This window comes from Vigna unguiculata, chromosome 8 (assembly GCF_037176805.1).
Source record: "Vigna unguiculata cultivar grain cowpea cultivar isolate G323 ecotype 2 chromosome 8, ASM3717680v1, whole genome shotgun sequence".
In the NCBI taxonomy this organism is placed as follows: Eukaryota; Viridiplantae; Streptophyta; class Magnoliopsida; order Fabales; family Fabaceae; genus Vigna; species Vigna unguiculata.
The window spans coordinates 8,559,700-8,582,233 of NC_140799.1; the positions used below are offsets into that span (position 1 = coordinate 8,559,700).

The 22,534-nt window shown below is 31.6% G+C and overlaps 1 protein-coding gene and 1 pseudogene across 2 annotated transcripts; both read right to left on the reverse strand.

Moving 5' to 3' along the window:
- Positions 1-2,067: 2,067 nt before the first annotated feature.
- RPA2 (replicon protein A2) lies at positions 2,068-6,089 on the reverse strand. Of its 2 annotated transcripts, XM_028083656.2 has the most exons (10): positions 5,851-6,080; positions 5,524-5,634; positions 4,850-4,947; positions 4,658-4,699; positions 4,505-4,582; positions 3,164-3,239; positions 2,878-2,973; positions 2,719-2,798; positions 2,502-2,570; positions 2,068-2,424 (listed from the first exon to the last, which is right to left on the reverse strand). In XM_028083656.2, exons 1-10 carry the CDS (start codon positions 5,953-5,955, stop codon positions 2,349-2,351), a joined length of 831 nt encoding a protein of 276 aa, XP_027939457.1. In that variant the 5' UTR covers positions 5,956-6,080; the 3' UTR covers positions 2,068-2,348. The 2 variants fall into 2 exon arrangements, with proteins under 2 accessions (XP_027939457.1, XP_085521572.1); XM_085665446.1 differs by having other exon boundaries at positions 2,068-2,570; positions 5,851-6,089.
- A 14,890-nt stretch (positions 6,090-20,979) lies between these two features.
- LOC146884102 (zinc finger BED domain-containing protein RICESLEEPER 1-like) lies at positions 20,980-22,141 on the reverse strand (annotated as a pseudogene).
- Positions 22,142-22,534: the final 393 nt, after the last annotated feature.

Genomic DNA, 22,534 nt, shown 5'->3' on the forward strand with positions numbered 1-22,534 from the left:
ATTCAATAGTCAGTGCATACTCTCCAAGAATCGTCTTTCTTTTTAACCAGTATAATTGGCGAAGAAAAAGGGTTCTTACTAGGTTGGATGATGCCTTTTTCAAGCATACCCTTCACCAATTTCTCAATTTCTTCCTTTTGACTATGTAGGTAACGATAAGGTTTAACCGGAGGAGAAACTTGTAACAAAGTAATAGAGTGATCATTTACATGCTTTGGTGGCAAGGCTTTCAGAGTAGAAAATACCACACTATAAGAGTGAAGCAATAAAGCTAAGTTGGGTTACATGTCATGTGGCAGCTCCAATAATGTAGAATTTGCATTAGGAGGTGGAAGTTGTCTCATACTGTAGACTTCTACAATAGAAATTTTGTGTACCAATCTTCTAATGTGGTACAAATGAGCCTGCCTAAGCAATTTATCAATTTTACCCCAAAATGGTCATCTTATCACAATGGAGGAATTGTAGTTTCAATGTTTCATAGTCAGCTAGATGTGGATCAATTGTTTTGAGCCAACTAGCACCCAAAATGAGGTCAACCTCCGAAATAGGCAACAAATACACTGGCAAGTGGAATGTGTTGCCTGGAGTGTGAACTGAATTTTTTTTTTATAAAGGGACTCATGCAGCTTGTAGACGAATCACCATGAAGCTAAGATTGTGTTTGTATGAATAACTCTAGTGTTCTATGTAATTGATCTATTCGAGATTGATTATCAGTATGCATCTTCTCTATTTGAGCGTTCATCTACTTAGAATTAGTACGTTGTTCGGTGGTTCGAATTTCCAACAATTCCACCATAGCTTGTAGTTCCTCTGTATGTTGCGTAATCTTTTACTTGCATTTCTTTCATTTGAGTATTCTCAATCATGAAGCTCAATGGAAGCAACAAAGTAACAATAAGAAATAAAAGGCAAGACAGATAATGCTATGGTATTCAATTAACGAAATCCAAAAAAAATTGTATAATTCTCCACTTGATAAAACTCTGGATAACAATTAAAATGATCTCAACAACTAATCAACAACTGATTTGGATTGCACGTTACAGAGGAGATACTAGATTTGCGGAATGTGTCATACGAAAGTCCATCAAACAATTTGAACTAGAAAATAACCTTATTAAATGTATATATAAATTTTATAACTTACAAGCTAAATATTTGTATTTTAAATTATAAAATTCCTACTTATAATAAATTAAGCTTTGATTGCATAAATAAATAAATAAATAAAACATCTCGGTAGAATAATGTTGAATTATGCAATTTAGAATTCACATCTCGGTAGAATTCACATTTTATGGATTGTGAAACTCGTAATATATACTCTAAAATACATTTTTATATATCCATAATGTACAATACAAAAGTTTATTTATATTTTGAATTATTATCGGAGAAAGTTTTCCAAACGAAGTAATCTAAGATGTATCTCACGGTTTATAAATTTAGTGTCGATTATACCATGGAAAATATATTCACTGATCTATAATCTAGTACATTCCAAATGTTACTTAAAAGCTTTTTTTAGAAAAATATTTTTAGATTGAAAATTGTGGATATAGAGTAGCTTCCAAATTGGCTAAAAGAAGAAACTGACAACAGCACAATCAAACGAGCATCAATGTTGGCTCTAGTATGAGCACTCTCACTAGTGACAGACGAAAGTAACTTGCGGGTGGGGACGAAGGTCGAGCATATATATGTGAACAGAAGCATGGAAGACATCATGTGAAATAAGTCTTTATTTCCCTCTTACTTCCACTTCCACCCCTGCCCAATCTCAACCACAAGCCCAAAGATTTTGTTTACGAAGCCCTGTTCACGGTCATGTTAGAATGTTTCAAATTCAACAGGTTTTGACTCCGCCTTGTGGAATTGAATTTCAGATGCCTCACTTGAATGTTTAATTTCATCTTTATTTTGGACCTGGAATGCTTGTAACATTGTACCTAAATTTATTAGAAATTTTCCGTATTGTAACATTAGGCCTAAAATGATAGTTTAATAGCAATAATAATAGTTATTATTATTCTTTGCTTTTACAGGCAACTGGAGCATCAATGATATTAAAAACATTACCTAAATTCCAGAAAATATAGATTTGGAAACAAAAACAGGTATCCAAGAAATTTAAAAAAAAAATGCGAAAATACAACTTTTTTCAAATCAGCCTAAAATCATTTAACAAGTGTAACTGATTCTTTTTGTTGAGCATACAAATAGATCAATTCATTCAAAAACATATCTACAACTCGAAACTTGTAATCAAAATATATCACCGTTCACGTCCTAGTAGCAGTATCCAGCTCGATCCTCACCTATATTCCTCGTTACATAAAATATCAAGCTTGTTTGTAATGGTAATCATCAATGGTGGAGTATACTAAACCATCGTCTCCAAGAGTCTTCAGCGACAACCTGACAACATAAACAGTTGAGTTACATCACATGCAAATGCTTTGCCTAAAGAGAAAGGTACATATAACAGAACTGACATGATCCTGTCCATTGGAAGCTTGAGCTCCCGGGATAATTCATTGACATGTATTCCCCGTTCATCTGACCTGCAATTTAATCCAGTTTTAAAATCATTCGGAATCACAAGTCAAGTGAATTTTGTGCGATGAGAATCCAATTGTTACATTTGTTGAAAATATTAAATATTAAATTAATGGAAATCAAGTAAAATAAAATTTTCAATTTATAACTCACATATCTGAATGCTGCTGCAGGTAGTCAATAATCAATTTATCGCAATCCTTAAGTCCATCCACGCTATACTGTGCATATGCCTGAAATGAGAAAAATAGCATCATCAATCCAATTAAACAACTGTAGCAAATAGCACATGTGTGATATAGAATCTCATACTGGAGTTGATGATGGCGCCTGAGATCCATTTGGGGCATTTTTGACAGGAGTGTTCAATGAGACCGATGAAGGATTTGTAGAAGTGATTCCTTCAAACTACGATCCAAACAAAAATATACATGTTAAGTAATCAGGTAAGTCCATTTGAGCAAGGCACATAGCTGGGAATGTTAACGGACAATTCTCAATTTGCTGAATTCGCGGGATATTTATGCACTATCCACTGCAGTGAATCACCATACTATAATCTAAAAGAATTCAGGTAAAATATGAAAATTGTGTGCACCTTCGTTTTGGAGCGAAGATGGTTATGTATGCAATCAATAAAGTGAAAAGGGATCTCATCAAAATTTGTCACGGGCCTGTGAAAAACACCACAAATATGAAATAACCATACGATAAAACTCAGCTACGCAGTTTGCCAAATATAGGCACTTGCTCATCATGGAAAACTGAACATAGTATAATTTGAAAAAATCACTTTTCTACAACCAGATATAACTATCGCTTTGTAATTCACGTGTAAATTCACCAATTCAATAAACTCTGAATCTTCAATCAAAAGATTCACTATTCTAGGGAAAAATTTTGAAAATCAAATGTTGCCTCCAGAAAGGTCACTGGGCACCCATCACCGACAATAAAAACTAAGATTATAAATAATGCAAACATCAATATTGAAAATGAAAAACACAAATTCCGTGAGGCTAACAAGTCTGACATCGCTCACACATTTATAATTTAATAATATGGAAAAAAACTTCCAAAAATTTGTAAGTATCTAGATAAGTTTGACAATGACGAGAGATACAGAAACATAACCAATAGACGCTCAGTAATCACCAACTTGCAGGCACAACCATTTCTTTTCTGGTTTGCTTTGACAAAATAAAATTATAACTGAATATACGACGGTACATATTTAAATGTTGAATACAGCAGAAGAAACTACCATCTAATAAGAACCTCCGATACATCCCAAGTGGCTTATGTGAAACCTCTTAAAACAGCCACACACACCAGAGAAAATGCAATCCATTAAACACCCTAATGCATATCAGCAACAGCTCCCAAGCTCAGCAAGAAAACCCACTATTAGCAAGGTATCAATACATCCAACGCATCAAAGATGCTTTGAATCTTTAAGAAAATCAATAATCAGTGATGTTCTATTATATGCAATGGTTCTAAGCCCAGGAAGAACATCTCTGCAACTGTTCTACTAGAAATAAAGGGAGGATGTAAGTTGTTGAGTCAATTTTAGAGTAGGTTCACCCACTATTACTCTAAATCTTTGCTTGTCTCTACTCTCTTACCCGATTTCAATTTTAATTGTGGAAGTCTTCAGTTGGTCAAAGTGTGTATCTAAACATATCAGTGGGGTACCTTGATAGAAGCACCTCATGCTGGGAGCAAGTGATAGAGCCTCAAAGTTATAATTAGATCCCTAAATTAATGACCGAGGACATAGACAAGGATTAACTTTTCTCCCTAAGTGACTTGAACCTGTTCTCATTGAAGACTCAAGAAAATCGTATTCATACCGAAATATCACATCAAATTAGTAAATACACAGCCACTGCACAATTGTTACTATATAACACAAAAATGGGTGTAGCGCACATGCCTGACAGAGAAAGCAACAAGTTGCCTAACGCCTTGGAAGCTTTTCAAATGCCCAAAAACACGGACGTACATACCATTCCTATCATTGAAAAGGAAAACCAAGGTTAGAAATACAACAATCACATACTCATATATTACATATTCATGAACTTACATTACTTCCTCCATTTCCTTTGTGTCAAAAGTCTCATTAACCCTGATGAAAGAACACAAAAAAAAAAACACTCAAACCACTTTTTACAAACATTTATTGGGGAAATTTTTCTAAAATATGAAAGCAAAGCAACACAACACATTATTTGAAAACTAATTTAATCTGAAATAACATTTATAATGCACAAAATACCATCTTCGGCATTTTATTCGTCCAGTTCCATCGTCCAAAACAAAATTGACATCGGTGTTTCTCTCAACTTTCTCAAACACCATCCCGACTAGTGTTACCTGAACCAAAATAATGTAAAGAAAAGAAGCCAATAAGAAGACATTGTCGATATAAAACATTGTGCATTACAAGGCAACCAGAAATCTTCATAGATCGTACTCTTATAGTTATTATAAAATTCGTAAACAGACAATACATGATAATTTATCATTACATGACAATAACGCAGTCAGTGCACATATTTTCCAATCTTAAGCAAACATTAAAACATGTAAAGTAAGAGTTTAATTTTCATGCATGGTCAGTGTAAAGATGTCTCCACTTTCAAGTCTTTAACCAATTAGAAACTGAAAATTATAAACGAACCGTTTATAACAGTTAATTATAGTCATTCTAAGTGTAAAACTTTATTACACATGCATCCAACGATTTAATAAGTGTTGCGCAGACAATACCAACAAATTAAACTCAAACAAAAACATGACATAGTTTTCCAAATTCCGAGCCAGGGTACCATGACAGTACTATTATATGTTTTCTTCACTATGTAATAAACAAAAAAGCACGGCATACCAATTCTTGATAAACTGAAAGAAAAAATATTCAAAACTGACTAATAAAAACGCGAGGCATACATTGTTCAGATCTACACCGTTGATCACGAAATTCGACTTTTCGTCACCGGTTTGAGAGGCTTCACTGATCTGCTTAACCGTCACCGGCACCAAACCCTGAGTTTCGCGACTCTTCAACAAGCGAAACACACAGACAGTTAGTAGAGCCCAGCGTTTCGCTTTCAAAACGAAAAACAAAATTAGTTCTAACTACTGTAATTAGGTTAAAACTAACACGCTCGACTCATTTCTCACAAAATAAATTATCCTAAGTGCGTTCATGCTTTGTTTGGTGGTTTCTTTTTTGCAGAGAAATGGAAAATTAGAAAGAAGAGATCGATTGCATACTTTTGACGGTGCGGGAGAGGAATCGTTGAAATTAGATGGCTGAGAGGACATGAATCCGCCGCCGGAGAAGGCGGTGGTGGCATCGAATTGGGAGCTGGAAAACATCTTCGGAACCCTAGAAAGAGAGGGAAGTGAAACAGTTGATGATATGTGTTGTGGGTTATGTTATGCTTTGAATGAATTAACCAGAATTGCGCGTCCTTTTTTACGTTGATTCCCGCCAAGGACGTTTCCATTTTTCTTTTCCCGCCGTATAGGGTTTCAACTTTCAGCTTCCGAACCCTCCCTATTTGTTTTCTAAGAAATAAAATTAATTAAAGGGTTAACTAAATTCTTTTAAAAAATAAAAATTATTTTGATTAATAGTTATCTTAAATAACTCATTTTTCAAAGTGACTTGTTTATTACGAAGAGGATATTTAACCAAATTCACATCAATCTTTTTCTTTAAAAATATTATTTAGAAAAATTAATATAAATAAATTTTATTTGAGTTGTAATAAATTGAATTGAATATAGTTGTTTTTAATTTGTATATTAGGCCAACTTACTTTGGTCCTAATTATTTTTTTAGATGTTTTTTTTTTTCTAATTTTAGTTACATTGAATTTTAGATTTTTAAGGGTTGAAAATGAACATTGTATGATTTGAACTCTTATGTTATTTTTTACAAATTTTGGAAGTTGAGAAAAAATTGTATTTGTATAAAATAATTTATGTGGGTTTGATTTCTATGGTATTAAGTTGAAGTTTTGTAATTGAAGACCCCATTAGACCCCTTCTTTATACCTATGTTTGCACTAGATTAAAAATCATATACAATCTAAATATACTTAAACGGATAGATATAAATCATTTATTTAATTTATAAATTTAGAAGTTTTTTTTTTCTTTCCTTTTCTCTTAAATTTAGAATGGTCTATTTTTTTTATTCTTTATTTATACATGGATAACTAATTATTGAAAATCAAATTATGAAATCAAGATGCCTTGAGTTTGTTCTTCTTCTTTCTAGTTTCAATTTTGTATTTTTTTTATTGTAATCTAGTTTTTATGTTTGTTTTTAAAAATGAGTTGGATATTGATTTGATAATTAGGTAAAAATAGATTATGTAGTATTTTAATTTGATTAATTCAATAGATTAAATGTTCAAACTTATATCTAATTTTTTATGAAAATTATGATAAGAGAAATTGCGTGAAAGTTGAATTTCTGAATTGGTCTTTTACCTTCTTATTTTAGCATTTTCAATCTTTTTTCATCTTTTCGATTCATTTTCATTACAAAAACCCACCAAAATTAATTTGTTTGACAAAACATGGTACAAAATGAATTCAGTCAATAATCAATATATGTCTTCGATTTACATCACAAAGTTTGCAGGAAACTTAGTAATTGTAAGTCAAATACATTATTGAAAGTCAAAATGGTGGTGTTGTATGCAAAGCATAGTATCGTGTCTAATTGCAAGTGTTTTCTGTTTTTTTATAATTTTTGTTGTTTTTATTGTGAAAACAATGAATGGCTTAGTTAAATCAAGAGGGAGCAAATTAGTTTTAAACAAAATTAAAAAAAAAGTTAAGCTTTTAAAACAAATTTAGTTAGAAAGCCAAAGCGTAATTAAATTGAGAATCAAATTGATACTAAAATTAGGAAAGCAAAACAAATAGAGAGATAAAACAATAGAAAATATTGAAATATATATATTTATATTGGTTCAAGACAATTTAGTCATGTATTTGTAACATCCCACATGGATATTACTAGATAAAACTTATTTTCAAAAATAGTCTTTAAGAAATTCAGACATTATGATAAGTTCCCAAGCGCGGAAAATTAAAAACTTTTAACGCGATAATTCATTCATAGTACTTCATCCTCATCACAGGTTCATAATAAAGATGACATCACAAAGTCTATTACAGAAATTCATGAAATAAAAATATGGAAAATCTCCCATCATAAGCCCCATGCTCCATCTCTATGCTTCGGCATTCTCACCTGAATTCACATCTGCTCCCACGTAACAAGTCACGTGATCATCGCCAAACACAAACACACAAACAAGAAAGGGTGAGCTGAAAAGAACACAATATAATCATAAGATAAAATAAATTGTCCCTTACCCAATCTAACTTAGTTAATTTTAGTTTGGTACTCTTGTTATCATAATATACTTCCAATCTCATAACCACTATGAGAAAGATCCAACCCCAACCTTGGTCCTTAGGGATTATCATGCTCCCTCGAACCTACCCGCTCGTGGTCCAACTCTACGGACCTCCCCGCCCGTAGTCCAACTCTACGAACCTGCCCGCTCGTAGTCCAACATGCGTGAACACCTACTATGAACCTCCCCGCTCATAGTAGCCTCAAGTGTGAGCACGAAACATACGAACCTCCCCGCTCGTATCCCCACACAAGAGTACAACAGATACGGACCTACCCGCCCGCATCAATCACGCATCTTCAATCTCCGTTACGAACCTCCCCGCTCGTAACTAATCCAGCATATCCCTGACCAAGCCATCAAACCCATCCATGCAAATCCATCTGCAATGGATCCTTGTCCCTGCACTATCGCCTGACGTTGCCTAAGCGCCGCTAAGCAAAATTGTGCTCCAAGCCTCATGGCGGTAATCCTATACCACTAGGCGCCTTGCGCTAATGGCCCCTCTATTTGTGACTTATCACCTGGCGGAAGCATACCCGCCGCGAGACGCCACACCAGTAAAAATAAATTCTACTGGTTTAGGAACTTCAAAATTGATCCTAACACATTAAGCAATTATTTCTACACATTAGAATACCAAGTGTGTATTTTTACAATTCAACATACCTCCAAAACAGTACCAAATATTTTTCCTTAGCAACCACATTGTACTGACTTTACTTTATATATAAAAAAATTATTTTCGCACATTCCATAATTTAACTTATAGACTGTTCAAGACTTAACACGAACCTGCAAGCATCCTATTGCCATTATATACCTAAAAATAATAAACACAATTGTCGCCACTAAGCACGTAAACTTTGAAGCCTTGCTACAATTTTCCCCAATTCGAATAAATCACTTTGCAGTGGCCGTAACTTTATTTATATGCATAGAATTATTAATACTACAAATCAAATACCAAAAACAAAAATCAAATGAACATCACAGCTTCTTATATATTATATTATAATACTAAAGTCATAACCAATTACAATAATTAAAATCCTGATTACCACGTGCTTATACCATTATATTGGTTATATAAATATCTAACAACAATCATTTCGGTTAACAATATAATTAAATACCAGATTCATCACTCTTCCAAATAACAAATCAAATCATTTTTCACTTTTATTTTCACCTAAATGAACATTTATTATTATAATATAATATAATCATTTCTTCCTAAAATAACTCATACCTTTTAAATTATTGGAACCACATCCAATTATCTCTAGAATTTTATAAATTCAAATAAAGAAATTACAATATTACTATAACCAATTCAACCATAAACCTAAATTCTATGTTCCTAAATAGAACAAGTATACAGTAATGGTAATATTGCACAGTACTTACATCTTATTTTAATTCTTGTAATACATCCTTGGTTTGTGAAATCTAATTTTCATTTCACCTCCCGAATCCTTTTAATTATCTTCCAGAGCATACAATTCTCCCAAATAATTTTCTAATTTCCTAATTTTACCCCACGACCCTTTTAATTCATGACCTCCCAATTTCTCTTTAACCAACACCTCCGCAGATGCCACCAATCTATGAAAACTGCATCTAGCCTCAAGGAAAAAAATGATTTACAAGACCCTAAATACTTTGCTTCACTTTCGCATCACAACACACAAAAATCCCACACTTTAACAGTAAAATAAAATTCAAACACAACACCACCCTTGGGATAAACAAGCAGAACAACAATCATTCGAGGCTTAAATTACATACAAATTCTTAGTTGTATATTCATTCATATTCAAATATTATCATCATCACTAAACAATACATACTCAGATAAAAGAAAAAGATCTAGTAAGCTCCCCTTACCTCTGATCCTCGCTCCAATTGCAATTAAAATGGTTGGTGCTTGTTGTCCAAAGTCTCCTCTAAATGTATCTTCTTCCACTCTCCTTCAACCCTCACTCTTTCTCTCTGACCCATCAAATTCCCAGTCCTTTCTCTGTTTTTCTTGGCTATCACCCTCCCTGACTATTTGTTTCCTCACACACTCCCTTCCCTCTCACCAATTCAGCCCAATTAAATAAAAGAAAAGAAAAATGAATTAAATTTATATTTTTAAGTTTTATAACCATTATTCTTGTTTAGTGCACCTAAACTGACACCTCTCTGCTTTCTTAGGGAATTCCTATAGTTTTTCAGATTTTTCCCTCACCTGGCAAAAATAAAAATATAGATAGAGTCCATTTCCCTTAACCCAAGGTTCGAACCCACATCCTTTCTACCCATCAAACATATGCACACTAACAAGCTATCACATGTTTCATGTCAATTTACCCATTCGTATGAACTTAAATCATGCTTTCACATTCACAATTTAAGAGCAAAATACAACAAAATTAAATACATCTACTAATGACATGCTCATGACTTTAACCCAAGTCCCTTCAACCTAATTAAGTGCTCTAAACCACTTTGTTCACATTGTTTCTTGTCTAGGATTTATTAAAGAATTCTCCTAAGGTAGTCTCAACCCTTCATCTCTTATATTCTTTTAATTATTAATTTTTATGAATTTCCTGGATCTCACAGTATTAAATTCTTAGTTTCTCACCCCCTAAAAAAGATGGTTATATTATCAAATGAAATTTGTAGGAAGTAAACAACAATTACAAACTCAATACAACAATCAACCATTGAAACACCAAAAAGGATATCAACTTCAAGAAGATATCAACCTCCATCAACTAAAAAAAGAGGATATATGCTTTATTAACTCTTGATACAACCATCACAAGACAACATTGAAACAAATCAGTAACAACAAATTGAAGAGTTGTCAAGACACAACAAAAACAATCACAAAGATTTTAGAACTCAGCACAACCTTTGATTATTTGAAGCTTCAAAATACTTTTGAAAGCATGAAACAACTTTGTTAATCTCAATATAATTATGTCAAGATGATTGCAAAAGTTTTTTGAAAGATTAAGATTGAATATCTATTTATAAAGTTTTGAAAACACTTATTTAAAATAAGAAATGACACTTTTATGGATTGTTTGAAGCATATAATTGTTTGTTTTAATTGAATTTTGAAAAATAATTACAAATCTTTCATTTTAATCATGTAAGGAACATGATTAATTGATTGGATTCATTATTCATTTAATGATGTGAGTTTATTTAATCAGTGATGAAAGATCATAATCAGATATAATTTCAAATAACGTTAAAAGTACTCAATATGTTATTTGGTTTATTTTATTGACAAAATCGATACTCGATTGTATTGCTTTAAAACCTCTTGTGAACAATTTAATAAATTACAGGAAAACATAATTGACTATAAACATTGAAAAAGAAATGTATACTTAGATTTAACTTTGTAAAAACCATTGTCTTTCAATTTATTTTAGTATAGGTTTTGTACTAAATTAAAAGACCTTATGAATAACTTGTGTGAAAGATTCAAAAAAGAAATTAAGAGAAAGTTAAAACTCCAAAACACATCTTTTGTTGTTTCCACATATTACACATTTTTTTTTGTCTATACTTTGTGTTTTTTTAGGTATGTTGTTTCTGTTTATGTTTTTGTTTTCTTTTTTAATTTATTTATATGGATTTATTGTTTTCATTTTGTTGTTGATATTTCAAATTTTGTTTTCGTCAATATTTTTTAAATTTCATTGATTATTGTAGATTTCACATTGATTAGATATATGATGAGTTTACAATATACAAGTGGGTGCAAATCTCATCTTACAAGTTCCTTTTATAGGGTTGAATTATGCTTAGAGTTCACATCCTAAGATGTTATCAAACTCATATAAAGTTTATCCTAGCAAGATTTGTTGTTTATTAGACCTCTTATGCCACCATCCATCAATACATTTGTTGTTTGTTGGGCCTATCGTGTCACCCTTTGTTGAAACACTATCAAACTACCTATAAATGTGTAATCTCAAATGTATGTGCCTTAGCATGAGTGGGTGTGTTGGAGATTCCAAATCATCTAGAGATAAGGTGAATCTCATCTTATAAGTCAATTTTGTAAGGTTGAGTTAGACTTAAAGTGTTGCTGATTAAGTGTATCTAAAATGTTTTTGATGATGTCCACAATAACATGACAATGGTTAACATGACATGTGCGTGATAATATGAAAATGTTAATCTGCTGCCCCGATAGTCGACTAGCCAACTAATGTAGTCGACTAGGTTCGTGCCTGATAGCAGCTGTTATATAAAAACAGTTTCTGCACTTTCTGAAGCTGAATCTGTTCAACCAAAAGAAAGAAAGAGAAGTGTGAAACAGGTTCTTGGAGCTATCTTGGAAGGTCCTCTTGAAGAATTCTATCAAGACACATTCAATTTTGACTTGGCAAGAAGAAGAAATTTCAGTCTTGGAAAAGGTGTACTCAATCCATTTTGTAGGCTTTGTTCTTATGTTTTGATACAGTTTGAAACTGTTTATTTTTGTTGTTTTCTGTATAAAGCAAGTGTGTGATAGCCTTGCTGTTGTGTGGTTGTGCAAGTGTGTGGATGCCTTGCGTGTGTGTTCCTTTATCTTAGAATTTAGATTTATCAAGTGTATTTGTAAATCTTGAAATTCTTGTGATATAACTAGTGAATATCTCTAGATGTGGTTTGCTAGATGAACTAAATGTAGATTCTTAAGAATCGAACCAGTATAAAAATTCTGCGTGCTTTATCTCTTTCTCTCTATATCTTGTCATAGTATAAATGCTCCATACATTAAGCATCAAACCATACTATTTCAATTGATTCAAAAGAAAAGGTTTTTATCAAAACAATTTCAAAAGTGCTAAAACTGGGCAAAATTTGTTAATACCAATTCACCCCCCCTCTTGGTTGTGAAATATTGGTGCATCAATTCTAACAAGAGGCACCAGAGCTGGTTAGTCGAATCCATAGTCGACTAGATCCTGACAGATGGCCAATATTTCACAGACTTTTTCTGAATGGGCTTCAATAAACAGACCACCCTTATTTTCTGGAGATAATTATCCCTTCTGGAAAATCAGAATGAAGATCTTTTTAGAATCAGTTGATAAAGGTGTATGGGATGCTATTGTTAATGGTCCATTCATACCTACAAAAATTGTGGAAGGAAAAATTATGCCTAAAGATTTCTTATCTTGGACTCTTGATGAAAATAAACGTGCTTATTATGATGTGAGAGCCAAGAATATAATCTCATCTGCACTAACATTGGATGAATTCTACAGGGTATCAATTTGTCAATCCGCCAAAGAAATGTGGGATGTGTTAGAGGTAACTCATGAAGGCTCAGATGCAGTCAAGAGAGCTAGAAAGAACACATTAATCCAGGAGTATGAAATGTTTAGGATGAAGGCTGAAGAAACAATCTATGATGTGCAAAAAAGGTTCACTCATATTGTGAATCATCTCATAGCCTTGGGAAAGGTCTTTGAAAAGGAAGAACTGAATATCAAAATATTGAAAAGTCTGAATAGAGCATGGCAGCCTAAGGTCACTGCAATTTCTAAATCAAGAGATCTCACCACAATGAGTATGGCAACCCTCTTTGGAAAACTAAGAGAACATGAATTGGAACTTGGACGTCTAAAAAAGGAAGAGGAAGGAGAGAAAAGGCAAAACATTGCATTAAAAGTTGCTGCAGAAATTGAAAGCAGAAGCAAAGCCAACAAAGATAAAAAAAACAATAGATCAGGAGGATGAAAATTCTGATTCTGAGACACTGAATCTGATGGTAAAACATTTCTCAAGATTTTTGAAGTACAAAAATAAATCTAATGCAAAATCTGCAGCTGTAAGAAATAGAAGATTCCCTTCCAAGAGGCAAGAGTCATCATCTAGCACTCCAACATGTTATGAGTGTGGCAAATCTGGTCATATCAAACCTGATTGTCCAATTCTCAAGATCAAAAAGAATTTGGAGGAAAAGAGTGAGGCCACAAGCAAGTCCAAGAGAGTGAAGAAAGCATATATTGCTTGGGAGGACAATGACTCCAGCACCTCTAGTGATTCAAGTGAAAGCCATGAAGAAGAAATAAATCTGTGTTTGATGGCTGATACAAAATCCTCTGCCAATAGTGTAAGTGATCTTGAATCTACTGATGAAAGCTATGAAAATAGGTTCTATCAACTACTTGATGTATATAATGAGTAGCATGAAGAGGCTAGAAAGTCGCAATACTCTAATAACAGACATAAAGGTGAAAATAGGTGGCTTGAAAATAAATTAAAACAACTTGAAACAGAAAATGAAGAGTTGAAAATTGAGCTTGAAAATATTGAAAAGCATAAAAGTGATAATTGCAAAAAGAGTGTGCTTAATTGTGAAAATTGTTCCAAACAATTAGAGAGAATCAAATATCTAATGAGTACCTTAACTAGATTCACTCTAGGAAGAAATTATCTAGATGTTATGCTAGGTTCCCAAAGAAGTGTACTGAACAGAGAAGCCATAGGATATGCAGAACACGAAAATCAACATAATAGTCGACTGGAGTCAAGGAAACTCATTAACATGAGTAAATCATCTTCTATTGTATGCTTTTACTGTTGCAAACCTGTTCATACATCAAATAAATGCTACTTTAAGAATCATGGTGTTCCTGAAGGTAAATATAAATGGATAGCCAAGAATTCAAATGTTTTGTCTAACATGAAAGGACCCAAATTCAATTGGGTACCTGCATCATCTGTTTAAACTATTTTGCAGGGTTTGTGAAAAGCCTAATAATCAATGTGGTATTACTTTTTGGGCTGCACAAGTAAAGAAAAGTTCCAATCATTCCCTGCGTGAGTAAAACAACTTTTAATACTTTTTGATGATGTTTCTTAGGACATAAGAATTAATCTTTTTGCACCAAAAGTCTTTCCTACAAATACAAATTGTGTTGTTGCATCTATGTTGTTATTCTTCAACATTTTAATGAATTAGGCATACTTAATTTCACATTTATAGCATAAAAATCTGCATAAGATTTTACCATTCTGCAGCAAATAAAGTTGACTATCTAGTTAACTATCGTTTTCATACTGCACTAGATTTGTCACCACTGCACCAGTTTTTCTGTTTCTGCATTACATAGTTGACTCATTAGTTAACTATTTTTTCATACTGCATCAGGTTTTCTCATTCTGCATAAAATAGTCAACTTGCTAGTTAACTAGCCACATACTTTTTTGTGTTCCTGTGTCCAAATTCGCACCTATTCGACTAGATTAATAACCTAGTTAACTATGTCTGCAACAAACTTGGTTTGGTAAAGTTTTTGAGATAACTTTCAAATTAATTCCAAAAGTCATAAACAACACTACCAAATCCCTAAATAAGATAAGAACCCTAAATCCCCATTCTCTAATTGTTTTCAAAACTCCCAATCTTTTTAAAACCCTAATCTTGAGAAGTTGTAGTAAGTTACCTATATTCCCTTTTCATTGTGTTGTTGTTGTTCATCCTTCCCACAACCTTCATATGTGTTTGAGGAAGAGGAAAAGAAATTTGCCGCTGCCATTGTTGATGATGAGGAAGGATCTCCACAAGCTGAAATGTCCAATTAATGGGATTGTAATCTTTCTATCTTTCTCCTTTTGTTTTCATTTTGGCTTAAATTAGTGTTAACATGTACACTGCTTGATCTAGTTTCAGTAGCATAAATAGGATATCTCTTTTACCTATATGTTGTATGAGCTGAATGTTGCATACATATTTTGTATCATGTTTGTCCTTGCTATGCTACATCTTTGTCTGAACAAATATTTGTGGTAGTGATACTGAATATGTCTCATCGTTTGCATTTTTTTTTTCTGTCAGTTCCTTATTTTTCTAAATGTTCAAAAAGGGGGAGAAATGTGTGTGTGTTGTTTAGGTGTTTGTTCCTAGGGGGAGTAACCATACATCTAGATTTTGGGATCAAGATTGTTCTTTTGTGATTGATTGTACTTTGAGCTAATATGATAAAATTTGTTGTATTTGGTTTGCCCATTAAGTCCATGTTGCTCTTTTCTTTTTACTTGATTTGACAATGTTGCTTGTACTTTGATATTCCAATTTCTCTTATTCCCGTCTGCTGCATTTTACTTTGATACCATATTATATAATAACATGCATTCCATAGTTATGACATTATATGATTTCATTGGCCTATTCATCATATAGGGGGTTTCAAGTTAGGGGGAGCAAAGGAAGCCCATGGTTTTGAATGCTTTTAGCTATATACTTCATTGAGATTGGTTATTTTCTGCATTTTTTTCCCTGTTTTTGATCATGTCCAAAGGGGTAGAAAGGTTTGTTGTTCTATGCAAGGTTGTCCATCATCAAAAAAGGGGAGATTGTTGCTGATTAAGTGTATGTGAAATGTTTTTGATGATGTCCATAATAGCATGACAATGGTTAAGATGACATGTGTGTGATAATATGAAAATGTTAATTTGCTGCCCCGATAGTCGACTAGCCAACTAATGTAGTTGACTAGGTTCGTGCTTGATAGCAGTTGTTATATAAAAACAGTTTCTGCACTTTCTGAAGCTGAATCTGTTCAACCAAAAGAAAGAAAGAGAAGTGTGAAACAGGTTCTTGGAGCTATCTTGGAAGGTCCTCTTGAAGAATTCTATCAAGACACATTCAATTTTGACTTGGCAAGAAGAAGAAATTTCAGTCTTGGAAAAGGTGTACTCAATCCATTTTGTAGGCTTTGTTCTTGTGTTTTGATACAGTTTGAAACTGTTTATTTCTGTTGTTTTCTGTCTAAAGCAAGTGTGTGTGATAGCCTTGCTGTTGTGTGGTTGTGCAAGTGTGTGGATGCCTTGCGTGTGTGTTCCTTTATCTTAGAATTTAGATTTATCAAGTGTATTTGTAAATCTTGAAATTCTTGTGATATAGTGAATATCTCTAGCTGTGGTTTGCTAGATGAACTGGATGTAGATTCTTAAGAATCGAACCAGTATAAAAATTATGTGTGCTTTATCTCTTTCTCTCTATATCTTGTCATAGTATAAATGCTCCATACATTAAGCATCAAACCATACTATTTCAATTGATTCAAAAGAAAAGGTTTTTATCAAAACAATTTCAAAAGTGCTAAAACTGGGCAAAATTTGTTAATACCAATTCACCCCCCCTCTTGGTTGTGAAATATTGGTGCATCAATTCTAACATAAAGTACACTTTATATTTATAATTGTGTTTGTACTATTATTAATCATATTTTAGAAAAAATAAATAAAATAGTTAAGGTGTGTTTGTTTCTACAAAAATATTTAAGGGTTGGATTTGAGAGAAAAGATAGGTGAAAGCAAGGTTGTCTGCCCTGAGGAAAAGATAATAAGAAATGAAAGGATTTTAAAGAAAAAGCTTACAAAAATATGTAAATGATGTGATGAGTTTGATGATTTTTTTTTTAATTGTTGAAATTAGAAGATTATGGTTTTACCCTGGTTATAAAAGTAAGTTAAAATAAATTATAATAAGTGTAAATTATGTTAAAATTAAATGTGATTTATTATTTAAAGAAATGACAAAATGATAAAATTGTATCAAAATAAAATGAAATTGTTAGAAATTAAGTTCAAATAAATTGTTCTCGAGTGATTAGTTTAAATAAAATTATTTTTAGTGTTATTATTATTATAAAATGTGAGTTATTATTTACAATGAAAAAATTAAAATTTAAAAAATTATATTAAATTAAAATGGGTTTGGTATAAATTAAGTTGAAATAAAATTTTGATGATTACTTTAAATAAATTAAGTAATAAATTGAATTGGTGAACTTATTTTAAATTGATATGTGGTTGTTTAAAGTTAATATAAATTAAAATGGAGTTGCAAACACATGGACAATGAAAAAGAAAAAAATGTACAATGCAAATTATTCGTGACTTTCTTCTTTATTCTCTTCACTCACACGGGGATCTAAGGAAGCTTAATCCCGCAAATCTGTCTGCACAAATCACTTCATCCAAACAACTTTGGCACCTTCGTTTCTTTCCTCCATTATAGTACATCATCCCAAATAGACATATCATTAAGGATTGAACTTGCACCCAACTTTTGTACGATAGCTTCTTTTAGATTTTCCAAATTAGTCATAGATAAAAGAATACAAGTTTGTGATAGAAGAAAAAAATTGAAAGTTTGTAATTGACATAACTTTGTGAAAGCAATTTAGAATTAGGTGTGTTATAGGTTGAAATTACATAGAAACAATTACTTTATCGATTGTCAATAGACAAAGTGGATTGACAATTCTCAAAATTTTGAAAATTCCTAATTTACTAAGTTTTATTTTCATAACTTTTCTTAATTTTGAGTATTTATTTGACGTAGTTAGACACTTGATAAGGTTTTAAATTTTTTTGTGGTGTTTTCTTTCATTAAGAAAAAAAATATATGAAAGTCTTATATAAATCATATCCCATATTTTCCTTATACATTTTTTTTCATTGACATTATTCATTCATGCTTATGGTTTACATAATAGTGGGTGATTTTGTTCATGCCTGATGAGGTATAGTTCCTAATATAAAATCATATTTGTGACATAATCATTACACTACTAAAAGGACATGGACCATGACTTAAACTATATTGACCTTTTACATATGATTGTTCACCTCTAATTGTTATTTATTAAAGCAAATATGCAAAATCCTGGATGTTTTGATTGAGCACTTAAACACTATAGCTTAAACAAGAAGTAGTTACATATGAAAGATGCTTAAATCATATCATGAGTGCATGTGCTTTGTTTGACAAACGATAAGGCACTATGTCAGCATAGGAAGATAAGTATTTTTAGCTACTAGGGAAGTTATGTGAAGAAGGTAAAAGAAATTAATGTTGCAAGGAACACATTTAATGCTTTTCTACATTAAAGTTTAACAAATGATAATAATAAGAAGAAAACTTTAAAGTGACTTAAAAATTATTCAACATACAACAAAGGTTTACAATGGTTATATTTTTTCTCAAGCTTTATGTATAGACTCTTTTAGAAGAAGACAAGAAGAACCAAAGCAATCATTTTGCAAGTATTAACACCCATTTGAAAATTTTTGTGCCCTAAAAGCCTTATAAGAACAATGTTTGTGTTCAAAGTAGCAAACTAGTTGAAAAAGCCTAACCACTATACATATAAAAAGATGCTACCATATTTAGTGAGATCAAATTATGATCTATTGATCACTCAAACCTTGTGTTTGTATAAGTCGTAGGTGACTTTTCAAGAGAATGCTTAACTAAGCCAAAAAGACTTGTAGAAAGAATACTTGAACAGGTCACCTAATAGGGGCTGATAGCCAAAAGAATAATCAAGTTAAATTATGTCAAAGGAAATAATACTTATTTGAGTTAGAAGTGGCTTGGGAAATAGTCTTTAGTGTGAGTTTTCCTAGTGAAACTTGATTGGTTGGTCAAAATTGGATGTAGTTTGTATAATCAAACAAATTAATATAAAATTAGTAAGTGTCTTTTGTTTCCTTTAAACTTTTATATTGGGTGTTATAGTTGCTTAACTAACTAAAGAAGGAAGGAAAAATCTAAAACCAAACTTGTGAAAATATCTTATACAATATATATATATATATATATATATATATATATATATATATATATATATATTTATTTATTTATTTATTTATTTATCTCAATTAATGCTTGCATAAACTACACAAGCAAAAAAATTGAGAACTTTTGTAAAACAAAATTCAATAATATTTCTTTATACGTTTATTGGTTTTGACACTATTTGTAGTCTGATATGATATTGATCATGGGTTACAATGTTTCCAAATTAATACATAGATTTTTCAAAGGTCAAGATGATATCAACCCTAGATTGTTGTGCCTTTGAACACAAGCTTTTAGACTCTTCACATGATTACAATTAGATAGTTTGTCACATACTTGTATCATTAATCACATATTTAGCCAATTGAGACATTTAACTCATCCATTTAGATAAATGTCTATCAAGAAACTACGAGTAAGATATAAATATTCTATAAAAGTTACTAAGGTACTATTATACCAAAATCTAAATTAACAAGTATATATATTTGGAAATATGTCTACCCATCAAATAAACCTTGGATGAGTACACATAAAAAATAAAGACAATGACATAATCTCAAATGATAAAATAAAAATGAAAATGCATTAATCGTCTATTGCATTTCATCTTTTAAAAAATTGATCAAGTAATTTTATATACTATAGAAAAACACATGACAAACATATTTATTTTTTTATTGATCCATTTATCTTTATTCATCAATGATCTTATACATTAAGATTTAAATCCTTGAAATATATACAAATAAATAATAATATTGAATAAAAATATACTATACATAAAAAAATTACATTAAAGCATATCAATATGTATATAAAAATAACTAGTATTTAAATTATACAATGAAATACCATAAAATATTAAACATTAAATTGTATTAATATTTACACCACTATGATAAAAAGAAAAGTTAAATTGATTAAATATTGAGCAAAAAGTTAACACCTGACTAAATCCGAAAAGTTCAAGGGAAAGAATAACAAGAAGGTCAAGTTTTTTTTCAATTCAGGTAGTTATTAATAGAGATGTCAAAATGGGCCGCCTAGTCCAACCCACCACGGGTTGGCCACTCAGTGTGCCAACCCAACTCGGCTCACTTATTAGTCAGTCAAAAAAATTTGAACCTGACCCGACCCATCACAAGTTGGTGGGTTAAACGGGTTGGCTCACTGGTCCACTTAATTAAAAAAATAAATTTTTTTTCTTAAGTCAGAAATTATAATTCAGATTAAAATTTAAATAAACTTCAATATAATCCAAATACAATACAAAATGATGTTAAACTCCAATACAAACCAAAATACAAAAAAAATACAAATTACTATTTAAGATCAAAGCATTCTTGTCACTTATCCAACTATAATATTAGAGTCTTGAATGGATAAATCCATAACATGTTCATCTCTTGAAGCATCTTTTTTATCTCCATCTATAATAAAAAAGAAGATAACTAGTAATATTCAAAGACTAAGTAATAAATAATTAAATTAATTTCACAATACTAACAATAATGTTACCTGTTAGTCCAAAACCATGCAACCAATTTTGAGTTAAAATGAGTGCCTCAACATTCTTTGGAAGAATGGAAGAGTGATATCTGGTTAGCACACGAGAACGAAGACTAAAGGTAGATTCACTAGCAACGATAGTGATTGGAATGCTAAGCACCTCACAAGCCATCTTAGACAAGTTTGGATAATGATCTCGACGATCCCCCCAATAGTTCAATACATCTAACTTATAAAAAAAAAATTGGATCAAGATTCCCTTCATCTAAATAAAGATCCAATTCACACCTTCTCATGTTATTAACATGTTGGCTCAAATAATCAACATATTCCTACGACAATGTGAGAAAAAATTAATGTCATTCATAAGTAAGTAATAAAATAAAGCAAGTTGTTTTTAGAATTAAAAACTTACATCAAATGCATCCATCACTGGCTCATCATTCGTAAAAGAAGCAAGTTGTGTTAAAGGGGCAACTTGAGAACTTGAACTGTTTGACTCATTTGGAATTAATTTCACATATTCTTCAAACAATTTATACATGTAATCATTTAAAATATTAATCTTTTCTTCACAAGTAGAGTGATTAATCTTTGAATAACAAAACCAAATTGCTTCAAACTTCATATGTGGATCAAGAATAGCCCCAATAGCAAGAATGTCACAATAGTGATCCCAATACTTACTAAACTTGTTCATCATACTCAATGACATATCCTTAATCGTCGAATCATCACTTTTTGCATTTTTCTGTAACAAACATTCATTTTTTCAAACTTGTATGAAGTAACAATTACAAGTTGGATAAGAAGAACCTTAAATCAAAATAGTCATTACATAAAATGGCTTCAGGAACTCACATTTTTTCAGCCCTTTTCCACTTATCATTTGATGGACAATGAACGTAGTTTTTATCATTGATAACCAAGCATCCAAAGGCATGGCGATATCTATATGCACTCTCAAGCATAAGATAGGTAGAATTCCATCTAGTAGCAACATCCATTCTTAAAACTACTTTGATAACAATACCCCTTACTTGAATAACACATTCTTTAAATGTAATTTTTCTTGCCTCTGATCCTATCACATACTTGATACTCTCTCTAATCTTATACAAAGCATCAAAAGCCATCCTTAATCCCTATTGAACAATAATATTAAATACATGTGCACTACACCTTACATGAAAGTAATCACCATTATATATCAAACTATTTTGTAATTTCAATTGCTTACACAATTTTTTTTTTGCAACACCTAATTGAAACTAGCATTGTCTAATGTGATAGAAAAAAAATCTTCATATCTAATCCCCAATCAAGCAACAAAGATTTTTTTTTTATCAAATCATGACTAGTATGTGGAGGTTCCATTTTACAAAAGGCAATAATC

What these genes read in the sequence shown, in the direction of transcription:
- RPA2 (XM_085665446.1), bottom strand. Translation starts at nt 5,955, where the DNA reads ATGTTTTCCAGCTCCCAATTCGATGCCACCACCGCCTTCTCCGGCGGC. An exon ending in CCTCTCCCGCACCGTCAAAA is followed by an intron (nt 5,635 to 5,850) that starts GTATGCAATCGA and finishes CGCTTGTTGAAG; the next exon opens with AGTCGCGAAACTCAGGGTTT. An exon ending in CTTGTTGCTTTCTCTGTCAG is followed by an intron (nt 3,240 to 4,504) that starts GCATGTGCGCTA and finishes TGTTTTTCACAG; the next exon opens with GCCCGTGACAAATTTTGATG.